This window comes from Macrobrachium nipponense, chromosome 9, assembly GCF_015104395.2.
Source record: "Macrobrachium nipponense isolate FS-2020 chromosome 9, ASM1510439v2, whole genome shotgun sequence".
In the NCBI taxonomy this organism is placed as follows: Eukaryota; Metazoa; Arthropoda; class Malacostraca; order Decapoda; family Palaemonidae; genus Macrobrachium; species Macrobrachium nipponense.
This window is the reverse complement of record NC_061110.1, coordinates 83756221-83781098: the sequence shown is the minus strand read 5'-3', so window position 1 is coordinate 83781098 and position 24878 is coordinate 83756221. Positions and strand designations below refer to the sequence as shown.

General features: G+C 32.7%; 2 protein-coding genes across 2 annotated transcripts; both read right to left on the bottom strand.

Annotated features, from left to right (window-relative positions):
• Window positions 1-3557: 3557 nt before the first annotated feature.
• Window positions 3558-4509, bottom strand: LOC135218471 (uncharacterized histidine-rich protein DDB_G0274557-like). The gene is made up of 2 exons (XM_064254796.1): window positions 4458-4509; window positions 3558-4002 (listed from the first exon to the last, which is right to left on the bottom strand). Exons 1-2 carry the CDS (start codon window positions 4467-4469, stop codon window positions 3676-3678), a joined length of 339 nt encoding a protein of 112 aa, XP_064110866.1. The 5' UTR covers window positions 4470-4509; the 3' UTR covers window positions 3558-3675.
• A 17490-nt stretch (window positions 4510-21999) lies between these two features.
• On the bottom strand, window positions 22000-22961 carry LOC135218424 (uncharacterized histidine-rich protein DDB_G0274557-like). Its single transcript, XM_064254731.1, has 2 exons — window positions 22908-22961; window positions 22000-22446 (listed from the first exon to the last, which is right to left on the bottom strand). The coding sequence occupies exons 1-2, from the start codon at window positions 22917-22919 to the stop codon at window positions 22111-22113; spliced, it is 348 nt and encodes a 115-aa protein (XP_064110801.1). The 5' UTR covers window positions 22920-22961; the 3' UTR covers window positions 22000-22110.
• Between the last annotated feature and the right edge of the window lie 1917 nt (window positions 22962-24878).

Below are 24878 nucleotides of genomic sequence, written 5' to 3'. Positions count from 1 at the left end.
CATACCACTTTGTTGTTGTTCTTTTTTCTTGCTGGGGGTAGGAAAGTTCTATAGAAGAGCCTGATAAGGTCTGAAAAAGAAATTTTGCATTGAGTTAAAGATACAGGAATTCATGTTTTATTTATTAGAGTGAAAATGTAAAAATTAAATGTGCATGTTAAAAATGACAGAAGAATTATTTCTAAACACATAAAACGTATTTATTTTAACCTTCATTGGCAAAACAAGGGTCCATTTATCCATAGACTTCAGCACGTTTTAATTCATCGAATAAGGAATATAATAATTTATACTTATACCCAAAGTCATATACACACAGATAGACAGTCTTTATGTGTATATAATTTAAGCCGTAGTCAGTCAAACCATTTATTCATAGCAAAGATTTTACTTTTAAAAACCGACTACATCTCCAAATATTTTGTTGATGATCAATTTGCAATATTTATTTAATAACGTAGAAACATAACATGTTTTAAGTGGATCTATCTCTCTATATATTTACTTGTTCTTCAGAGTTTGTAAATAATTTAATCAACTACATTTGCAAAACAATCTTCATTTTCGCTTACTCGGGGAGTAAGCCTACAAAATATTTTGTTGTTGTTGTTATTGTTGTTGTTCTTGCTGGATGTTAGGAAAGATACAGGAATTTTAGTATATTAAATTAAGGATTTATTCTTTAGAGAGAGAATGTAGAAAATTAATAATGTGCATGTTAATCAGTTAAAAAAAATATTTCTAATCAAATATAACGTATATATTTTAATTTTCGTTAGTAAAACAAGGCTCCATTTGTCTGTACATTTTAGCACGTTTAAATTTACCTAAGTTTGAAATATAATGTTTATAACTTATGCGTGAGGAAAATATCTTGCACGTGTCCTGAATAAGCTGGAGGTTGGATAACACCTTCTTTAGCATAATTTCATTATCGATGACTTTTCTGGCTGTTTTCCATAGCAAACAAAAGCAGACAAAGTAGTGCTAACTTTGATTAGATAGCGGAACATCAAAAAAAGCAACAACTTTTGAGTTTCTCAAAATAAAAAAATAAAAATTTCTAGGGTTTTTTTTTTTTTTTGTCATGTTCTCAGGGCTCATGACTCCATATGTCACTTCAAACTCCTGAACATCAAAGAGCTCTCTTTTAGTTTCACAATCTATAAACTACCATTATTTTGAACGATTTATCTTCAACTCTGTGTCTTAGTCACACAATATATATTTAAAAAGATGAAATAAAACGTAAAACGTAGTAAAAAAAAAAAAATTCTAACCATATATGATAATTCAGTGATATTAAAAGAGCTTGTATACTTAAAAATAAACACCATTTTTTTTTTCTTTAGAAATTTTCCTTGGATGTAGCCACTAAACAGCATGCCTTCTTAAGAAAATACTGGATTCGCCTTGTTCACTTATAACTCTAGCTAAAATTGCTTATCTGTTTATTTAATTTATCTCTCAGCAATAAAAACGACCACTGGAGAGACCTCCTCTTAAAGCCACAAAACCGCTTCAAGGGGCTTCACGATACCTCTTCACTGACGTTTCCTAAAATTTACATCAGATTGGACTGCCTTCCATCATGAAATAGAGTTTTTAGTATATTATTTTTCAAAAAACCTTTTTCCAAAAGGACTTGTATATAGAGTTCTCTCGAACCGTCTTACCAGTGTTAAATTTTAATGTTCCCAAACTTTCCACGACACCTTTTTTTCACTCACATAGATTACGACTCAGGATGGTGAAAATCATTTAGAGCGAATTTGGCTTCCTTAACCTCAATCTTATTCTTATGAATCCGGAAAAGACCAGTGGCCTTTTTTCATTTTAATGATAAACGGCAGGACTTCATGAGGGCAAACGTTGAATACAAATATGAGTACCCAAGATGTCTTGGAAGTTACGTTGTTTCCTCGCGAAGGTTACTGCAGGTCCGCTAAGAGAACCACTTGGAATTAAGCTATATAACAGGATCTAGGATTTCGAGCCCGGAATTTTCGAATATCAGAATACACTCATCAAAATGCAAAATTCCCATCGAAAAAAGCCAATTTTCCATTATAGACACGACGAGCAAAACTGCATATTGGACTACTTTAGAGTCCTTGTATATAAAGCACCTCTTTCCCGCTTTGAATGTAAATACCTCTCTCTCTCTCTCTGCCTCTCTCTCTCTCTCTCTCTCTGGCATGAGTTTCTTTGGGCGTGTGTGGCCGTTTCGCTGTCATCCCTTCATTTCTATGCTCTCGAATTAGTTGTTACATTTATCTTTCCCCTTTTTACTTGAGATTTTGTGCGTAGTTATAATTTTTATGTGTAACTAGATCTTAATGAATGATGTATTTAATACATTGATTGTAGAATTAACTGAGGATGTGCTGACATCAGCATGAAACGTATCTTTTATAGTAGACTGTGGCCCTTGTCTTGTTGGTTTGCGTTAGGGTTCACTATGCTGTTATATATATATATATATATATATATATATAATATATATATATATAATTAATAATATATATATCTATTTGGTTTTTATTTCAAAAATCTATTTGGTTTTTTATTCAATGTTTTCTTTATTTTGGATTTATACTGATTGTCTTCTTTCCCTTTTGTTTTACTAATGTTTTGCCAGTGACGGTGGACCTACCCCGGTGAGGTTGGTTGCCTTCATTTAATGATAACATTTAAATGATTGACATGACATTAACATTAATCTATTTAATCATGTGCATTCACAAAGCATTGAAATTCTCATACCAAACAGGAGAATGACCTTATTTTTATGTTTGGTGAGGGACAGAATATAACTAAATATGAACCTCGATAACTCAGGTCAAGAATATCAGTAACATTAACACCTAAGAAGGGTCAATACAGAATTTTTTTTATTCAACCTGCTAGAAATAAAGGAAAATAAAATAAACTTTCGTTGGTGTTATGCGAAAAAAAGTTTTGTTGTAACAAATACGTAGTAGCTACACAATTGAAGTGCACACAAAAGGGAATATAATATATATAATATATAATATAAATATATATATAATATTATATATTATATATTAATATATATAATATAATATATTATATATATATAATAATTGCCTTTGTGTTGACTTTCATTGTGGAGCTACTACGTATTGTTACAAATTTGACAAACTTTTTTCGCATAAACACCAAAACGAAAGTTTATTTTCCTTTTATTTCTAGGCAGGTTGACATAATCTGCTATTGACCCTTCTTAGGTGTTAATGTTACTGATATCTTGACCTGAGTTATCGAGGTCTCATATTTAGTTATATGTTGTCCCTCACCAACACATAAAAAATAAGGTCATTCTCCTGTTTGGTATGAGATCTTCCAATGCTTTGTGAATGCACATGATAAATAGATTAATGTAATGTCATGTCAATCATTGTAATGTTATCATAAATGAAAGGCAACAAACCTCACCGGGTGAGTCACCGTCACTGCAAACATTACAGTAAAATAGGAAAGCAAGACAATCAGTTATAAAACTCAATAAGAAAAGCATTGAAATAAAAACCAAATAGATTTTGCTGTATTTTAATTCAATCGTTTGTCTTTACATGAAACACTTCGGAATCAGCAACAACAGAAAATCCATATTTATGCTCCACTGAGACCAGCAGTCAAGTTCTCCTTAACCTAGTATGGGCCAGGATAGCCATAGTAGCCATAGTTATTGGAAGGTTCTGCGTAAGGGTAAGGATAAGGGTAAGGCTCAGCATAAGCGTAAGGATCGGCAGACCTCTTTCCGTGATGGTGAGGATAAGAATGGTAGACAGGGTAGTATCCATTGGAGGGGGAAGCCTCAGCCTCTGCTTCTGGCTCGGCAGATCTCTTGTGAGGGTAGTGATTGTAACCATAGGGTCTTGGGTAGTAGGGACAGTGGTTGTGATACCCATGGTCTGGCTCTGCATCTCGCTTTTCAATTGCAGCAGCGCAAGCAAAAGCCGCAAGCAGCAAAATTACCTGGAAATTTTGTAAAGCACTTAGAAAGGCTTCTTTCAAATTGAAGAGGTAGTATAAAGATTTCTATATACTAATATGTAATAGTGAGCAAGAGACACTTCAAAAGGTAAAATTAAACTAATAACTATTTATTTTACTATTTCATGGCCAGAGTGGTGATATATTATCATCAACTTCAAACATTTGGCTTTAATAAGAAAATATTTGAAAGTAAACTATATGACTTTAGTATGGACATAATCTTATAAGCTTTCATATATAAAGGAGCCAGAAAGCACTCATTTCCTAGTAACTCAATAATAAAAATCAAGCAGTATTTAGAATATTGCAAATGTTTTTACTGTGATTAAAGACCCAAACAAACTTCCTGGTAAATAATGTTGTGCCTGCTCTGATCTATTGTATTAGAAACGAGAAAATTTACAAGGTACTATATATCTTTTTGACATACTGACTAGGAACTTCATTGTTGCTCGTGGGTGTTCACCGTGGCCACTTGTGAGTGAGTGTCTGCCGGTGGAAGGCGGAACCTAGCTTTTATAGTCGCTTCTTTCAGGAGAAGACCTTCGTTAAGTCTTGTGACATTGCGAAAGGAAACCAGAATTTTGTTTGGCATTTTTTTTAATATCGTCATTTTGATAATTATTGAGATGACTTCAGCGATATTATATGAATATGAGTTGCTGATGTTTAAGAATGGAATGAAAAAAGAAGTGGAATTGTAAAGTGTTAGAAGAAAAACACTATTTTATTTACCATTGAGAGAGATTACATAAATATTGTATATGTATATATAGCATTATATATATGCATATATACATGTATGTGTATATATTTATTTATTTATACTTACATCGAAAGTCATATACACACGAATAGACACACACTGTCCTTATGGATACATATATCGGTACATATAAATTAATATCAGTGGTCAGTCGAACCATTTATTCATAGCTAAGATTTTACTTGTAACAACTTACAGCATCTCCAGATCTTTGGCTGATAATCAGTTTATAATAATTATTTAATTACGGAGAGTACAAAACCTGTTTTAAGTGGATCTATCTAACTATCTCTCTATACATATTTACATACATGTTCTTCAGTGTTTTGAGATAATTTAATCGTCTAATTTTGCAAAACGATCTTCATTTTCGCTTACTCTGGGAGTAAGCCTACATACCACTTTGTTGTTGTTCTTTTTTCTTGCTGGGGGTAGGAAAGGTCTATAGAAGAGCCTGATAAGGTCTGAAAAAGAAATTTTGCATTGAGTTAAAGATACAGGAATTCATGGTTTATTTATTAGAGTGAAAATGTAAAAATTAAATGTGCATGTTAAAAATGACAGAAGAATTATTTCTAAACACATATAACGTATTTATTTTAATCTTCATTGGCAAAACAAGGGTCCATTTATCCATAGACTTCAGCACGTTTTAATTCATCTAAGTAAGGAATATAATTATAAATTATACCCAAAGTCATATACACACAGATAGACACACAGTCTTTATATGTATATAATTTAAGCCGTGGTCAGTCAAACCATTTATTCATAGCAAAGATTTTACTTTTAAAAACCGACTACATCTCCAAATCTTTTGTTGATGATCAATTTACAATATTTATTTAATTACGGAGAGTACATCACATGTTTTAAGTGGATCTATCTAACTATCTCTCTATATATTTACTTGTTTCTCAGCGTTTGGAAATAATTTAATCAACTACATTTGCAAAACGATCTTCATTTTCGCTTACTCGGGGAGTAAGCCTACAAAATATTTTGTTGTTGTTGTTATTGTTGTTGTTCTTGCTGAGTGTTAGGAAAGATACAGGAATTTTAGGATATTATATTAATGATTTATTCTTTAGAGAGAGAATGTAGAAAATGAATAATGTGTAGGTTAATCAGTTCAAAAAAATTATTTCTAATAAAATATAACGTATTTATTTTAATTTTCGTTGGTAAAATAAGGCTCCATTTGTCTGTACATTTTAGCATGTTTTAATTTACCTAAGTTTGAAATATAATGTTTATAACCTATGTATGAGGAGATAATCTTGCACGTTTCCCGAATAAGCTGGAGGTTGGATAACACCTTGTTTAGCATAATTTCATTATCGGTGGCTGTTCTGGCTGTTTTCCACAGCGGACAAAAGCAAACAAAGTAGTGCTAACTTTGATTAGATAGCGGAACATCAAAATAAGCAACGACCTTTGACTTTAGTTTCTCCAGAAAATAATTTTTTCTAAGTTTTTTTTTTTTTTTTTTTTTTTTTGTCATGTTCTCAAGGCTCATGACTCCATATATCGCTTCAAATTGGTAAACATCAAAGAGCTCTTTTTAGTTTCACAATTATTTTGGACGATTTATCTTCAAAGCTGTGTCTTAGTCACACAATATATATTTAAAAAGATGAAATAAAAAGTAAAACGTAGTAAAAACATTCTAACCATATATAATAATTCAGTGATATTAAAAGAGCTTGTATACTTTAAAAAAAACACAATTTTTTGTCTTTTTTTTCAGAAACTCTACTTGGATGTAGCCACTAAACAGCATGCCTTCTTAAGAAAATACTGGATTCACCTGGCTCATTTATTTCTTGCTAAATTGCTTATCTGTTTATTCAATTTATCTCTCAGCAATAAAAACGACCACAGGAGAGACCTCCCCTTAGAGCCACAAAACCGCTTCGGGGCTTCACGATGCCTCTTCACTGACGTTTCCTAAAATTTACATCAGATTGGACTGCCTTCCATCATGAAATAGAGTTTTTAATATATTATTTTTCAAAAACTCTTTTTCCAAAAGGACCTGTATATAGAGTTGTTAGAACCGTCTTACCAGTGTTAAATTTTAATGTTCCCAAACTTTCCATGTTTACTACGATACCTCTTTTTCACTCAGATAAATTACGACTCAGGATGGTGAAAATCATTTAGAGCGAATTTGGCTTCCTCAAGCTCAATCTTATTCTTATGAATCCGAAAAATACCATTTGCTTTTTTTTCATTTTAATGATAAACTGCTGGACTTTCAAGATGTCTTGGAAATTACGTTGGTTCCTCGCGAAGGTTACTGCAGGTCCGCTATCAGAACCCCTTGGGATTAAGCTATACAACAGGATCTAGGATTTCGAGCCCGGAGTTTTCAAATATCAGAATAAACTCATCAAAATGCAAAATTCCCATCGAAAATAGCCAATTTTCCTTTATAGGCATGACGAGCAAAACTGCATATTGGACTACTTTTGAGTCGTTGTATATAAAGCACCTCTTTCCCGCTTTGAATGTAAATACCTCTCTCTCTCTCTCTCTCTCTCTCTCTCTCTCTCTCTCTCTCTCTCTCTGGCATGAGTTTCTTTGGGGGTGTGTGGCCGTTTGGCTGTCATCCCTTCATTTCTCTGCTCTCGAATTGGTTGTTAAATTTTTTTTATCTTTCCCCTTTTTACTTGAAATTTTGTCCGTAGTTAGGATTTTTATGTGTGACTAAATCTTAGTGAATGATGTATTTAATACTTTGATTGTAGTATAAACTGAGGATGTACTGACATCAGCATGAAACGTATCTTTTATAGTAGACTATGGCCCTTGTCTTGTTGGTTTGTGTTAGGGTTCACTATGCTGTTCTATATATATATATATATATATATATATATATATATATATATATATATTATATATATGCCTTTGTGTGTACTTCATTGTGTAGCTACTACGTATGTTACAAATTTACAAACTTTTTTCGCGTAACACTAACGAAGTTTATTTTCCTTTTATTTCTAGGCAGGTTGACATAATATGCTACTGACCCTTCTTAGGTGTTAATGTTACTGAGATCTTGACCTGAGTTATCGAGGTCTCTTATTTAGTTAAAATGTTGTCCCTCACCAACACATAAAAAATAAGGTCATTCTCCTGTTTTGTATGAGATCTTCCAATGCTTTGTGAATGCACATGATTAATAGATTAATGTAATGTCATGTCTATCATTGTAATGTTATCATAAATGCAAGACAACAAACCTCACCGGGTGAGTCACCGTCACTGCAAACATTACAGTAAAATAGGAAAGCAAGACAATCAGTTATAAAACTCAATATAAAAAGCATTGAAATAAAAACCAAATAGATTTTGCAGTATTTTAATTCAGTCGTTTGTGTTTACATGAATCACTTCGGAATCAACAACAACAGAAAATCCATATTTATGCCCCACTGAGACCAGCAGTCAAGTTCTCCTTAACCGTAGTATGGGCCAGGATAGCCATAGTAGCCATAGTTATTGGAAGGTTCTGCGTAAGGGTAAGGATAAGGGTAAGGCTCAGCATAAGCATAAGGATCGGCAGACCTCTTTCCGTGATGGTGAGGATAAGAATGGTAGACAGGGTAGTATCCATTGGAGGGGGAAGCCTCAGCCTCTGGTTCTGGCTCGGCAGATCTCTTGTGAGGGTAGTGATTGTAACCATCGGGTCTTGGGTAGTAAGGGTAGTAGTTGTGATACCCATGGTCTGGCTCTGCATCTCGCTTTTTAATTGCAGCAGCGCAAGCAAAAGCCGCCACCAGCACAATTACCTGGAAATTATGTAAAGCACTTAGAAAGGCTTCTTTCAAATTGAAGAGGTAGTATAAAGATTTCCATATACTAATATGTAATAGTGAGCAAGAGACACTTCAAAAAGTAAAATTAAACTAATGACTATTTCTTTTACTATTTTATGGCCAAAGTGGTGATATATTATCATCAACTTCAAACATTTGGCTTTAATAAGAAAATATTTGAAAGTAAACTATATGACTTTAGTATGGACATAATCTTAAAAGCTTTCATATATAAAGGAGCCAGAAAGTACTCATTTCCTAGTAACTCAATAATAAAAATCAAGCAGTATTTAGAATATTGCAAATGTTTTTACTGTGATACAAGACCCAAACAAACTTCCTGGTAAATAATGTTGTGCCTACTTAAATCTATGATATTAGAAACTAGAAAATATACAAGTAATTATAACTCTTTTTGACATACTGACCAGGAACTTCATTGTTGCTCGTGGGTGCTCACCGTGGCCACTTGTGAGTGAGTTTCTGCGGTGGAAGTCGGACTCTTGCTTTTATAGTCGCTTCTTTCAGGAGGAGACCTTCGTTAAGTCTTGTGACATTGCGAAATGGAACCAGAATTTTAGTCCCAATGTTATCTTCTTATTGTCATATCTACAATGATTTAGATGACTTGAGCAATGGTTTATGAATATGAGTTGTTGATGTTTAATGAATAGAATAAAATAAAATTATAAAGTGTTAGAAGAAAAACACTATTTTGTTTATATTAGAGGCAAATTACTTATATATATTATATATATCTATATATATATATATATATATATATATATATATATATATCATAAACATAATGGGTGCATACATACATTTACTTATAATTATACTTATACCCAAAGTCATATACACACAGATAGACACACAGTCTTTATGCGTATATAATTTAAGCCGTAGTCAGTCAAACCATTTATTCATAGCGAAGATTTTACTTTTAAAAACCGACTACATCTCCAAATCTTTTGTTGATGATCAATTTACAATATTTATTTAATTACGGAGAGTACATCACATGTTTTAAGTGGATCTATCTAACTATCTCTCTATATATTTATTTGTTCTTCAGAGTTTCTAAATAATTTAATCAACTACATTTGCAAAACAATCTTCATTTTCGCTTACTAGGGGAGTAAGCCTACAAAATATTTTGTTGTTGTTGTTGTTGTTATTGTTGTTGTTCTTGCTGGATGTTAGGAAAGATACAGGAATTTTAAGATAGTATATTAATGATTTATTCTATAGAGAGAGAATGTAGAAAATGAATAATGTGTATGTTAATAAGATCAAAAAAATTATTTCTAATAAAATATAACGTATTTATTTTAATTTTCGTTAGTAAAACAAGGCTCCATTAGTCTGTACATTTTAGAACGTTTTAATTTACCTGAGGAAAATATCTTGCACGTGTCCTGAATAACCTGGAGGTTGGATAACACCTTTAGCATAATTTCATTATCGATGACTTTTCTGGCTGTTTTCCATAGCAAACAAAAGCAGACAAAGTAGTGCTAACTCTGATTAGACAGCGGAACATCGAAATAAGTAACAACCTTTGAGTTTCTCAAAAAAAAAAAAAAAAAAAAAAAATTTCTAGGGGTTTTTTTTTGTCATGTTCTCAGGGCTCATGAATCCATATGTCACTTCAAACTGATAAACATCAAAGAGCTCTCTTTTAGTTTCACAATCTATGAGCTACCATTATTTTGAACGATTTATCTTCAACGCTGTGTCTTAGTCACACAATATATATTCAAAAAGATGAAATAAAACGTAAAACGTAAGAAAAAAAAACTTTCTAACCATATATGGTAATTCAGTAATATTAAAAGAGCTTGTTTACTTAAAAATAAACACCTTTCTTTTCTTTTTTTTAGGAATTCTCAATGGCTGTAGCCACTTAACAGCATGCCTTCTTAAGAAAATACTGGATTCGCCTTGTTCACTTATAACTCTAGCTAAAATTGCTTATCTGTTTATTTAATTTATCTCTCAGCAATAAAAACGACCACTGGAGAGGCCTCCTCTTAAAGCCACAAAACTGCTTCAAGGGGCTTCACGATACCTCTTCACTAACGTTTCCTAAACTTTACATCAGATTGGACTGCCTTCCATCATGAAATAGAGTTTTTTAGTATATTATTTTTCAAAAAAACTTTTTCCAAAAGGACTTGTATATAGATTTGTCTAGAACCGTCTTACCAGTGTTAAATTTTAATGTTCCCAAACTTTCCACGATACCTCCTTTTCACTCACATAGATTACGACTCAGGATGGTGAAAATTATTTAGAGCGAATTTGGCTTCCTCAAGCTCAATCTTATTCTTATGAATCCGAAAAAAATAGGTGGCTTTTTTCATTTTAATGATAAACGGCAGTTCTTCATGAGGTCAAACGTTGAATACAAATATGAGTACCCAAGATGTCTTGGAAGTGTTATATCTGCAATATATTCCTATAGTCAACATAAAACTGTAAAATGAAAATAGTGATATTGCCAAATGTAGATTTGTCTACCCTTTCCTTTAATAATTATTCTAAAAGAGTGTTAAATATTTGTGATTCACACTACTGGAACCCTGCTCTAACGTCTGATGTCATAGTTTATGTCACAACTAGCTTCTTTCAGGGTGCCTATTAAATTTAGCTAAGTTTCCACATACATTTCTTTCATTTACTCTAATAAGCGCCTCAATTATCCACATTAGACATTACTGCATATTTTTGCCAATTAGGCCGTGGTTTCAAATGGCTTTTTCCAAAATACGATTCATATCAGATACTTTGGTAAGATTTTGTCGACGAAAATCGATTAAACACGGCCCTGAAATGCACTAGTAAGTTTGAAATATAATGTTTATAACTTATGCGTTAGGGGAAAATCTTGCACACGTCCTGAGTAAGCTGGAAGTCGGATCACGTCTTGTTCAACATAATTTCATTATTGGTGTCCATTCTGGTGGTTTTCCCTGGCAGACAAAAGCAAGATAAATCGTTCTAATTTTGATTAGATAACAGAAGAAAAAAACTTTTTCCAACATTCTTTTTGTCATGTTCTCAGAGCTCATAACTCTACGTCAATTATAAATAATAAACATTAAAGAGCTCTCTTTTAGTTTCACAATTGATGAGCAACCATTATTTTGAACGATTTTTCTTCTGCGCGGTGTCTTACTGTCACACAATATATATTTAAAAAGGAAGCACTCAAAGATAAAATATAAAGTAAAACGTAGCAAAAAACATTCTAACCATATAAAATAATTCAGTGACATTAAAAGAGCTTATATAAAAAATAAACACAATATTTTTTATTAGAAACTCTCCTTGGATGTAGTCATTAAACAGCAAGCCATGCGAAAATACTGCATTCACCTGGCTCATTTATTACTCTTGTTAAAATTGTTTATCTGTTGATTTAATTTATATCTCAGGAATTAAAACGACTACTGGTGAGGCTTCTCTTAAAGCCACAAAAACGCTTCGGGGCTTCGTGATGCCTCTTCACTGACGTTTCCTAAGGACGTACCACGATAATTAAAAAGCAAAAACTCAAGAGTCGCAAACAGAACACATAAACAACTTGTAGAAGAAGAAAACGCTTTTCGAATGATCAAAATTGGTATTGAGGAGATAGTTATCAGAAAATAATTCAGGAATATTACCCAAGAGGTGGAACAAGTATTTTATGAAAACACTATGGAGGTAATAAATACGTCCAATGTACTTCTAAAGCATCGAATTACAGAAAATAAGTTATATGATGGTTATTGACAGTAATAACAATATATATATGTATATATTATATATAATATATATATATATATATATATATATATATATATACTATGTATATAAATATATATATATATATATATATTATATATATATATATATATATGTATATATATATATATATATATATAGTGTATATATACATATATATCCATGTGTGTGCTCTCCACTGCCTATTTACTATGTTACAAAATTACAAACGTGTTTTGCATATCACTAACGATAGTCTATTTCCGTTTTATTTCTAGGCAGGTTGATATATCTACCTACTGACACTTGTTAGATGTTACTATTGCTGTTTTGGGGGCACCTAATTCTGGTGAAATCTTGACCCGAGTTACCAAGGTCCCTTATTCAGTGAAAATGTCCCTTATTAACACATCTGACCTCAGATGTTTTTCACCCTTGGTGAAGAACGTTTTCCACATCAAAATATTATGTCATTCTCCTCTTTTGTATGAAATCTTCCAATGTATTGTAAATGCAAAAGATAAATAGATCAATGTAATATCATACCAATCATTGCAATGTTATCATTCATACAAGACAACAAACCTCATGGGGTGAGTCACCATCATTGCAAGCGTTACAATTAATTAGGAAAGGAAGACAATAAATGATAAAACTCTACATAAAAAGTATTGAAATAAAAACCAAATATATTGTGCAGTATTTTAATTCAATCGTTTGTCTTTACATGAAACGCTTCTGAATCAGCAACAACAGAAAATCCACATTTATGCTCCAACTGAGACCAGCATCAAGTTCTCCTTAACCTGAGTAATAGGAAGGTAGCTATAGTATGGGCCAGGATAAGCCATAGTAGCCATAGTTATTGGAAGGTTCTGCGTAAAGGGTAAGGATAAGGGGGAAAGGGTAAGGCTCAGCATAGGCGTAAGGATCGGCAGACCTCTTTCCGTGATGGTGAGGATAAGAATGGTAGACATGGTAGTATCCATCTCTGGTCTGGCTCGGCAGATCTCTTGTGATGATGGTAGTGATTGTAACCATAGGGTCTTGGGTAGTAAGGGTAGTAGTTTGCGATAACCCATGGTCTGGCTCTGCATCTCGCTTTCAATTGCGCAGCAGCGCAAGCAGAAGCCGCCGCCAGCACAATTACCTGGAAAATTTGTAAAGCACTTTGAAAATCCTCTTTAAAAATGAAGAAGAGTAGTTATATTTCCATAAACTAATATGTAATAGTGAGCAAGAGATTCTTCAAAGAGTAAAATAAACTAGTAGCTATTTATTTCTTTTAGTGTTTTAATGGCTGGAAAGTGGGGATATATTATCATCAACTTCAAACATTTGGCTTTAATAAGAAAATATTTGAAAATAAGCTATATGACTTTATTAGGGACATATCTTTAAAGCTTTGATATATAAAAAAGGAAGCAAATAACTTCCCGGTGTAATCGTCAGCACTTTGACGGGTAGCAAGTAGTATTTAGAAGATTGCAAATGTGTCGTTTGTCATACAGACCCAAAAAAAACATCCTGGTAAATAATGATGTTCCTGCTCTGATCTATGCATTTAGAAACTAAGAAAATTTACAAGTAACTATATTTCTCTTTGATTATACTGACCAGGAACTTCATTGTTGCTCGTGGGTGCACTCACCGTGGCCACTTGTGAGTGAGTGTCTGAACCGGTGGAAGGCGGCCTCTTGCTTTATAGTCGCTTCTTTCCGAAGAAGACCTTCGTTAAGTCTTGTGACATTGCGAAAGGAAACTAGAATTTATTTAGATGACTTGAGCAATACTTTATGAATATGAGTTCGCTGAATGTTTAATGAATAAATAAAATAAAATTATAAAGTTTTAGAAGAAAAAAAAAAAAAACAACCAGTTTTGTTTATATTAGTGGTAAATTACCATATATTAAGCATAAATATACTTAATCTATATATATATATATATATATAATATTATATATAATATATCTATATATATATAAACATACATGGGTGCATACATACATTTACTTATAATTATACTTATACCCAAGTCATATACACACAGATAGACACAGCTTTTATGCGTATATAATTTAAGCCGTCGTCAGTCAAAAAACCATTTTATTCATAGCGAAGATTTTACTTTTAAAAACCGACTACGTCTCCAAATCTTTTGTTGATGATCAATTTGCAATATTTATCTAATAACGGAGAGTCGCCATAACATGTTTTAAGTGGATCTATCTCTCTATATATTTACTTGTTCTTCAGAGTTTGTAAATAATATAATCAACTAATTTGCAAAACAATCTTCATTTTCGCTTACTCGGGGAGTAGCTGCATAATATTTTGTTGTTGTTGTTGTTATTGTTTGTTGTTCTTGCTGGGTGTTAGAAAGATAAAGGAATTTTAAAATAGGATATTAATGAATTATTCATCAGAATGAGAATATAGAAAATGCAAAAATGAATATTGTGCGTGTTACTGAGTTCGGAATAATTATTTCTAATAAAATATAACGTATTTATTTTAATTTTCGTTAGCAAAACAAGGCTCCATTTGTCTGTACATTTTAGAACGTTTTAATTTACCTAAGTTTGAAATATAATGTTTATAACTTATGCGTGAGGAAAATATCTTGCACGTGTCCTGAATAAGCTGGAGGTTGGATAACACCTTCTTTAGCATAATTTCATTATCAATGACTGTTCTGGCTGTTTTCCATAGCAAACAAAAGCAAACAAAGTAGTGCTAACTTTGATTAGACAGCGGAACATCAAAATAAGCAACAACCTTTGAGTTTCTCAAAAAAAAAAAAAAAATTTCTAGGGGGTTTTTTTTGTCATGTTCTCAGGGCTCATGACTCCATACGTCACTTCAAACTGATAAACATCAAAGAGCTCTCTTTTAGTTTCACAATCTATGAGCTACCATCATTTTGGACGATTTATCTTCAACGCTGTGTCTTATTCACACAATATATATTCAAAAAGATGAAATAAAACGTAAAACGTAGTAAGAAAAAAAACATTCTAACCATATATGATAATTCAGTGATATTAAAAGAGCTTGTATACTTAAAAATAAACACCATTCCTTTTTTTTTTTTTTTTTTGAGAAATTCTCCTTGGATGTAGCCACTAAACAGCATGCCTTCTTAAGAAAATACTGGATTCGCCTTGTTCACTTATAACTCTAGCTAAACTTACTTATCTGTTTATTTATCTCTCAGCAATAAAAACGACTACTGGTGAGGCCTCCTCTTAAAGCCACAAAACCGCTTCAAGGGGCTTCACGATACCTCTTCACTGACGTTTCCTAAAATTTACATCAGATTGGACTGCCTTCCATCATGAAATAGAGTTTTTAGTATGTTATTTTTCAAAAAACCTTTTTCCAAAAGGACTTGTATATAGAGTTGTCTAGAACCGTCTTACCAGTGTTAAATTTTAATGTTCCCAAATTTTCCATGTTTACTACGATACCTCTTTTTCACTCACATGGATTACGACTAAGGATTTTGAAAATCATTTAGAGCGAATTTGGCTTCCTTAACCTCAATCTTATTCTTATGAATCCGAAAAGACCAGTGGCTTTTTTTCATTTTAATGATTAACAGCAGGACTTCATGAGGTCAAACGTTGAATACAAATATGAGTACCCAAGATGTCTTGGAAGTTACGTTGGTTCCTCGCGAAGGTTACTGCAGGTCCGCTAAGAGAACCACTTGGGATTAAGCTATATAACAGGATCTAGGATCTCGAGCCCGGAGTTTTCAAATATCAGAATAAACTCATCAAAATGCAAAATTCCCATCAAAAGGGGCCAATTTTCCATTATAGGCACGACGAGTAAAACTGCATATTGGACTACTTTTGAGTCGTTGTATATAAAGCACCTCTTTCCTGCTTTGAATGTAAATACCTCTCTCTCTCTCTCTCTCTCTCTCTCTCTCTCTACTCGTCTCTCTTCTCTTGGAGTTTCTTTGGGCGTGTGTGGCCGTTTCGCTGTCATCCCTTCATTTCTCTGCTCTCGAATTGGTTGTTAAATTTTTTTATCTTTCCCCTTTTAACTTCAGATGTTGTGCGTAGTTAAGATCTTTTTGTGTAAATTAATCTTAATGAATGATGTATTCAATATTTTGATTGTAGTATAAACTGAGGATGTGCTGACATCAGCATGAAACGTATCTTTTATAGTAGACTATGGCCCTTGTATTGTTGGTTTGTGGTAGGGTTCACTATGCTGTTCATATATATATATGATTATATTATATATATATATATATATATATATATATATATATATATATATATATATTTGTGTGCACTTCATTGTGTAGTTAACTACGTATGTTGCAAATTTACAAACTTTTTTCGCATAACACCAACGATAGTTCATTTTCCTTTTGTATTTCTAGGCAGGTTGACATAATCTGCCTACTGACTCTTCTTAGATGTTAATGTTACTGAGATCTTGACCTGAGTTATCGAGGTCTCTTATTTAGTTAAAAATGTTGTCCCTCACCAACATATAAAAAATAAGGTCATTCTCCTGTTTTGTATGAGATCTTCCAATGCTTTGTGAATGCACATTATAAAGAGATTAATGAAATATACTATCATCATTGTAATATTATCATAAATGCAAGGCAACAAACCTCACAAGGTGAGTCACCGTCACTGCAAACATTACAGTAAAATAGGAAAGCAAGACAATCAGTTATAAACTCAATATAAAAAGCATTGAAATAAAAACTAAATAGATTTTGCAGTATTTTAATTCAATCGTTTGTCTTTACATGAAACACTTCGGAATCAGCAACAACAGAAAATCCACATTTATGCTCCACTGAGACCAGCAGTCAAGTTCTCCTTAACCGTAGTATGGGCCAGGATAGCCATAGTAGCCATAGTTATTAGAAGGTTCTGCATAGGGGTAAGGATAAGGGTAAGGCTCAGCATAAGCGTAAGGATCGGCAGACCTCTTTCCGTGATGGTGAGGATAAGAATGGTAGACAGGGTAGTATCCATAGGAGGGGGAAGCTCAGCCTCTGGTTCTGGCTCCGGCAGATCTCTTGTGAGGGTAGTGATTGTAACCATAGGGTCTTGGGTAGTAAGGGTAGTAGTTGCGATACCCATGGTCTGGCTCTGCATCTCGCTTTTCAATTGCAGCAGCGCAAGCAGAAGCCGCCACCAGCACAATTACTGGAAATTTTGTAAAGCACTGTGAAAATATTCTCCTTTCAAAATGTAGGGGATAGTATAAAAATTGCATATACTAATATGTAATAGTGAGTAAGGGATACTTCAAAAGGTGAAATAAACTAATAACTATTTCTTTTACTATTTTATGGCTAAAGTGGGGACATGTTATCATCAACGTCCAACACTTAGCTCTTATAAGATAATGTTTGAAAGTAAGTTAAAGGACTTTATTATGCACATAATCTTAAAAGCGGTGATATATAAAGGAAACCAGAAAGTACTCATTTGAAGTTCTTTAGAAATTTTCTTTTTTCAGATAGAGATAAATGTCATTTAAACTTTTCACCTCATAGTCAATCAGTAGAAAATTAGTAGCAACATAGCAAGCAAATCATTTCCCGTGATAAATCGTCAGCACTTTGACGGATAGCAAGCAGTATTTAGACGACTGCAAATGTGCCGTTTGTCATAAAAGACCCAAACAAACTTCCTGGTAAATAATGTTGTGCCTGCTCTGATCTATCGTATTAGAAACGAGAAAATTTACAAGGTACTATATATCTTTTTGACATACTGACCAGGAACTTCATTGTTGCTCGTGGGTGTTCACCGTGGCCACTTGTGAGTGAGTGTCTGCCGGTGGAAGGCGGAATCTTGCTTTTATAGTCGCTTCTTTCCGAAGAAGACCTTCGTTGTCTTGTGACATTGTGAAAGGAAACCAGAGTTTTGGTCCCAATACTGTTCTCATCTTATCATATCGATAATCATTGAGATGACTTGAGCGACACTATATGAATGAGTTGTTGATGTTTAATGAATGCAATAAAAAAGAAATTTTAAAGTGTTAAAAATAAATCATTATTTCGTTTATATTAGAGGCAAATTACATATATATTAGATAAATACACACACACACAACACACAGACACACACAGACACACCACCACACACACACACACACACATATATTAAATATACTATATATAATATATTATACTGTATATTATATAATAAATATGTATATATTAGTATATATATATAGTAAAACATGTGTGTGATGTGTGTGCATATATATATTTACTTATACTTATACCCAACGTCATATACACACAGATAGACACACATAGTCTATAGTGACGTACGTTACTAGATATCCCACGTATATACTTTATGAATGAAGACTCACATGTTGGTAGTAGTAGTAGTAACAGTAGTATATGGAATTCTTAAATTCTTTCACACATTCAAACTCCCAAGTAGAGTACAATTAAGGAATGGGCATTAAATGAGAATAATAATTTTGTAATACAGTTCCATGGCGCAATCCACGTTTCTGTTGATTTGAAATATGCATCAAGTCTTACACAGTCTCTGTGAAAACCTTTGTTACCCCCTAGTTTCAAGGATACGTGAAGTATCGTTCTGATACCCGCAAAATTTGCCAAACGGTCTTAGGGTCTATGTGGATAAAGACCAGTGTTTAGCTAATGAATAAAAATGCATTATTTAACATAAATTGTTTTTCCTATGCACACGGCCACATAAAGTGTTGATAATGATATTATTAATCATAATAATAATAATTACATTAATATTCATTACTGTTATTATCATTATTCTTGTTATTGATATTATAATCTTCATCATTATTTTTATTATTCACACCTCGACATCAGGGAAGAGGGTGATAGAACATACATAAATACATATGCGGTATACCTGCACATATATAGACAGCTATGATACATACTTAAATGCATAAACACATAATAAATAAATGAAATTTATAATATATAATATATATATATATATCTATATATATATATATATATGTGTGTGTGTGTGTGTGTGTGTGTGTGTGTGTGTGTGTGTGTGTGTGTGTGTGTAAGTAGGTCAGTAGAATAGGCAAGTTATCAAAGATAGTCGTTGCAGCTAATCAGTGAGATAGTTTATTAGTCAAGCAAATTCAGCCATTGTTTCATCTTGGTCTGAAAAATCAAAAATACCTTATTATAAACAAAATGTTTGTATATAGGTCACTTTTGTCCTCTTGTCTAAATCGTTTGGTGTTTGTGCATCGCCTTATTAACCACTTACCTGTTAATAATTAGCATATGACGCATAGGATTCTTTCTTTGTTGCATGCTGCAAAAAACACGTAACATGAAAGCAGTCTTGAAGCCATGAGGACAATTTGATGGGCTTGTCATGGGTGAAGCAGCAATTACGTATACCCTGGCTTTGACCAATGACGATCGGCTGCCCTCGCTCTGTTGTCGGCGGTGCTTACTATTATTTAAGGTTACATTAGGGCAAAATATCGTACCAACCACCTCTAAATTATCGTATTTTCGTTCAATATGATTCTATTTCACCAATTCCAAAAGTCTTGTGTAGCTGATTCAAAAGGTAAATAGAAATAGTGTTATAACTGCTATGTATTCCTATAGTCAACATAAAACTGTAAAATGAAAATAGTGATATTGTCATATGTAGATTTGTCTAGCCTTTCCTTTAATACTTATTCTAAAAGTGTTAAATATTTGTGATTCACACTACTGGAACCCTGCTCTAACGTCTGACGTCATAGTTTATGTCACAACTAGCCTCTCTCGGGGTGCCAACTAAATTTAGCTAAGTTTCCTCTCACATTTCTTTGATTTACTCTGAAAGTGCCTTAATTATTCACATTAGACATTACTGCATATTTTTGCCAATTAGTCCGTGGTTTCAAATAGCTTTTTCCAAAATACGATCCATACCAGATACTTTGGTAAGATTTTATCGATGAAAATCGATTAGACACAGCCCTAAAATGCTCAGTAAGTTTGAAATATAATGTTTATAACTTATGCGTGACGGGAAAATCTTGCACGCGTCCTAAGTAAGCTGGACGTCGGATCACGTCTTGTTCAACATAATTTCATTATTGGTGTCCATTCTGGTGGTTTTTCCTGGCAAACAAAAGCAAAAAAAGAGTTCTAATTTTGATTAGATAACAGAAGAAAAAAACATTTTCCAACATTTTTTTTGTCTTGTTCTCAGAGCTCATAACTCCACATGTCAATTATAACTAATAAACATTAAAGACCTCTCTTTTAGTTTCACAATCTATGAGCAACCATTATTTTGAACGATTTTTCTCCTGCCGGGTGTCTTACTGTCCCACAATATATATTTAAAAAGAAAGCACTCAAAGATAAAATAAAAAGTAAAACGTAGCAAAAAACATTCTAACCATATAAAATAATTCAGTGACATTAAAAGAGCTTATATAAAAAAATAAACACAATATTTTTTATTAGAAACTCTCCTTGGATGTAGTCATTAAACAGCAGGCCTTGAGAAAATACTGCATTCACCTGGCTCATTTATTACCCTTGCTAAAATTGTGTATCTGTTGATTTAATTTATATCTCAGGAATTAAAACGACTACTGGTGAGGCTTCTCTTAAAGCCACAAAAACGCTTCGGGGCTTCGTGATGCCTCTTCACTGACGTGTCCTAAGGACTTACCACGATAATTAAAGAGCAAATACTCAAGAGTCGCAAACAGAACACATAAACAACTTGTAGAAGAAGAAAACGCTTTTCGAATTATCAAAATTGGTACGGAGGAGATAGTTATAAGTAAATAATTCAGGAATATTACCCAAGTGGTGGAACAAGTATTTTATGAAAAAACTATGGAGGTAATAAATACGTCCAATTTACTTCTAAAGCATCGAATTACAGAAAATAAGTTATATATAATGGTTATTGAGAGTAATAACAATATATATATATATATATATATATATATATTATATATATCTTATATATATATATATATATATATATATACATATACATATATATATATATATATATATATATATATATATATATATATATTGTATACATATATATCCATGTGTGTGCTCTCCACTGCATATTTACCATGTTGCAAAATTACAAACGTGTTTCGCATATCACCAACGATAGTCTATTTTCCTTTTATTTCTAGGCAGGTTGACATATCTACCTACTGACACTTGTTAGATGTTACTATTGCTGTTTTGGTGGCACCTAATTCTGGTGAGATCTTGACCCGAGTTACCAAGATTGCCTGTTCAGTGAAAATGTCCCTTATTAACACATCTGACCTCAGATGTTTTTCACCCTTGGTGAAGAACGTTTTCCACATCAAAATATTATGTCATTCTCCTCTTTTGTATGAAATCTTCCAATGTATTGTAAATGCAAAAGATAAATAGATCAATGTAATATCATACCAATCATTGCAATGTTATCATTCATACAAGACAACAAACCTCATAGGGTGAGTCACCATCATTGCAAGCGTTACAATTAATTAGGAAAGGAAGACAATAAATGATAAAACTCTACATAAAAAGTATTGAAATAAAAACCAAATATATTGTGCAGTATTTTAATTCAATCGTTTGTCTTTACATGAAACGCTTCTGAATCAGCAACAACAGAAAATCCACATTTATGCTCCACTGAGACCAGCAGTCAAGTTCTCCTTAACCTGAGTAATAGGAAGGGTAGCTATAGTATGGGCCAGGATAGCCATAGTAGCCATAGTTATTGGAAGGTTCTGCGTAAGGGTAAGGATAAGGGTAAGGCTCAGCATAGGCGTAAGGATTGGCAGACCTCTTTTCGTGATGGTGAGGATAAGAATGGTAGACATGGTAGTATCCAGCCTCTGGTTCAGGCTCGGCAGATCTCTTGTGATGGTAGTGATTGTAACCATAGGGTCTTGGGTAGTAAGGGTAGTAGTTGCGATACCCATGGTCTGGCTCTGCATCTCGCTTTTCAATTGCAGCAGCGCAAGCAGAAGCCGCCGCCAGCACAATTACCTGGAAAATTTGTAAAGCACTTTGAAAATCCTCTTTAAAAATGAAGAGAGTAGTATAAAGATTTCCATAAACTAATATGTAATAGTGAGCAAGAGATTCTTCAAAGAGTAAAATAAACTAGTAGCTATTTCTTTTAGTATTTTATGGCTAAAGTGGGGATATATTATCATCAACTTCAAACATTTGGCTTTAATAAGAAAATATTTGAAAATAAGCTATATGACTTTATTAGGGACATATCTTTAAAGCTTTGATATATAAAAAAGGAAGCAAATAACTTCCCGGTGTAAATCGTCAGCACTTTGACGGGTAGCAAGTAGTATTTAGAAGATTGCAAATGTGTCGTTTGTCATACAAGACCCAAAAAAACATCCTGGTAAATAATGATGTTCCTGCTCTGATCTATGCATTTAGAAACTAGAAAATTTACAAGTAACTATATTTCTCTTTGATATACTGACCAGGAACTTCATTGTTGCTCGTGGGTGTTCACCGTGGCCACTTGTGAGTGAGTGTCTGCCGGTGGAAGGCGGCCTCTTGCTTTTATAGTCGCTTCTTTCCGAAGAAGACCTTCGTTAAGTCTTGTGACATTGCGAAAGGAAACTAGAATTTTATTTCGATGACTTGAGCAATACTTTATGAATATGAGTTGCTGATGTTTAATGAATAAAATAAAATAAAATTATAAAGTGTTAGAAGAAAAACACAGTTTTGTTTATATTAGTGGTAAATTACATATATATCAGATAAATATATACATATATATATATATATATATATATATATATATATATATATATATATATATATATATATATATATATATAAACATATATGGGTGCATACATACATTTACTTATAATTATACTTATACCCAAAGTCATATACACACAGATAGACACAGTCTTTATGCGTATATAATTTAAGCCGTCGTCAGTCAAACCATTTATTCATAGCGAAGATTTTACTTTTAAAAACCGACTACGTCTCCAAATCTTTTGTTGATGATCAATTTGCAATATTTATCTAATAACGGAGAGTGCATAACATGTTTTAAGTGGATCTATCTCTCTATATATTTACTTGTTCTTCAGAGTTTGTAAATAATATAATCAACTAATTTGCAAAACAATCTTCATTTTCGCTTACTCGGGGAGTAAGCCTGCATAATATTTTGTTGTTGTTGTTATTGTTGTTGTTCTTGCTGGGTGTTAAAAAGATAAAGGAATTTTAAAATAGGATATTAATGAATTATTCATCAGAATGAGAATATAGAAAATGCAAAAATGAATATTGTGCGTGTTACTGAGTTCAGAATAATTATTTCTAATAAAATATAACGTATTTATTTTAATTTTCGTTAGTAAAACAAGGCTCCATTTGTCTGTACATTTTAGAACGTTTTAATTTACCTAAGTTTGAAATATAATGTTTATAACTTATGCGTGAGGAAAATATCTTGCACGTGTCCTGAATAAGCTGGAGGTTGGATAACACCTTCTTTAGCATAATTTCATTATCAATGACTGTTCTGGCTGTTTTCCATAGCAAACAAAAGCAAACAAAGTAGTGCTAACTTTGATTAGACAGCGGAACATCAAAATAAGCAACAACCTTTGAGTTTCTCAAAAAAAAAAAAAATTTCTAGGGTTTTTTTTGTCATGTTCTCAGGGCTCATGACTCCATATGTCACTTCAAACTGATAAACATCAAAGAGCTCTCTTTTAGTTTCACAATCTATGAGCTACCATCATTTTGGACGATTTATCTTCAACGCTGTGTCTTATTCACACAATATATATTCAAAAAGATGAAATAAAACATAAAACGTAGTAAGAAAAAAAAACATTCTAACCATATATGATAATTCAGTGATATTAAAAGAGCTTGTTTACTTGAAAATAAGCACCTTTTTTTTTCTTTTTTTTAGAAATTCTCCATGGCTGTAGCCACTAAACAGCATGCCTTCTTAAGAAAATACTGGATTCGCCTTGTTCACTTATAACTCTAGCTAAAATTGCTTATCTGTTTATTTAATTTATCTCTCAGCAATAAAAACGACCACTGGAGAGGCCTCCTCTTAAAGCCACAAAACCGCTTCAAGGGGCTTCACGATACCTCTTCACTGACGTTTCCTAAAATTTACATCAGATTGGACTGCCTTCCATCATGAAATAGAGTTTTTTAGTATATTATTTTTCAAAAAACCTTTTTCCAAAAGGACATGTATATAGAGTTGTCTAGAACCGTCTTACCAGTGTTAAATTTTAATGTTCCCAAACTTTCCACGATATCTTTTTTTCACTCACATAGATTACGACTCAGGATGGTGAAAATCATTTAGAGCGAATTTGGCTTCCTTAACCTCAATCTTATTCTTATGAATCCGGAAAAGACCAGTGGCCTTTTTTCATTTTAATGATAAACGGCAG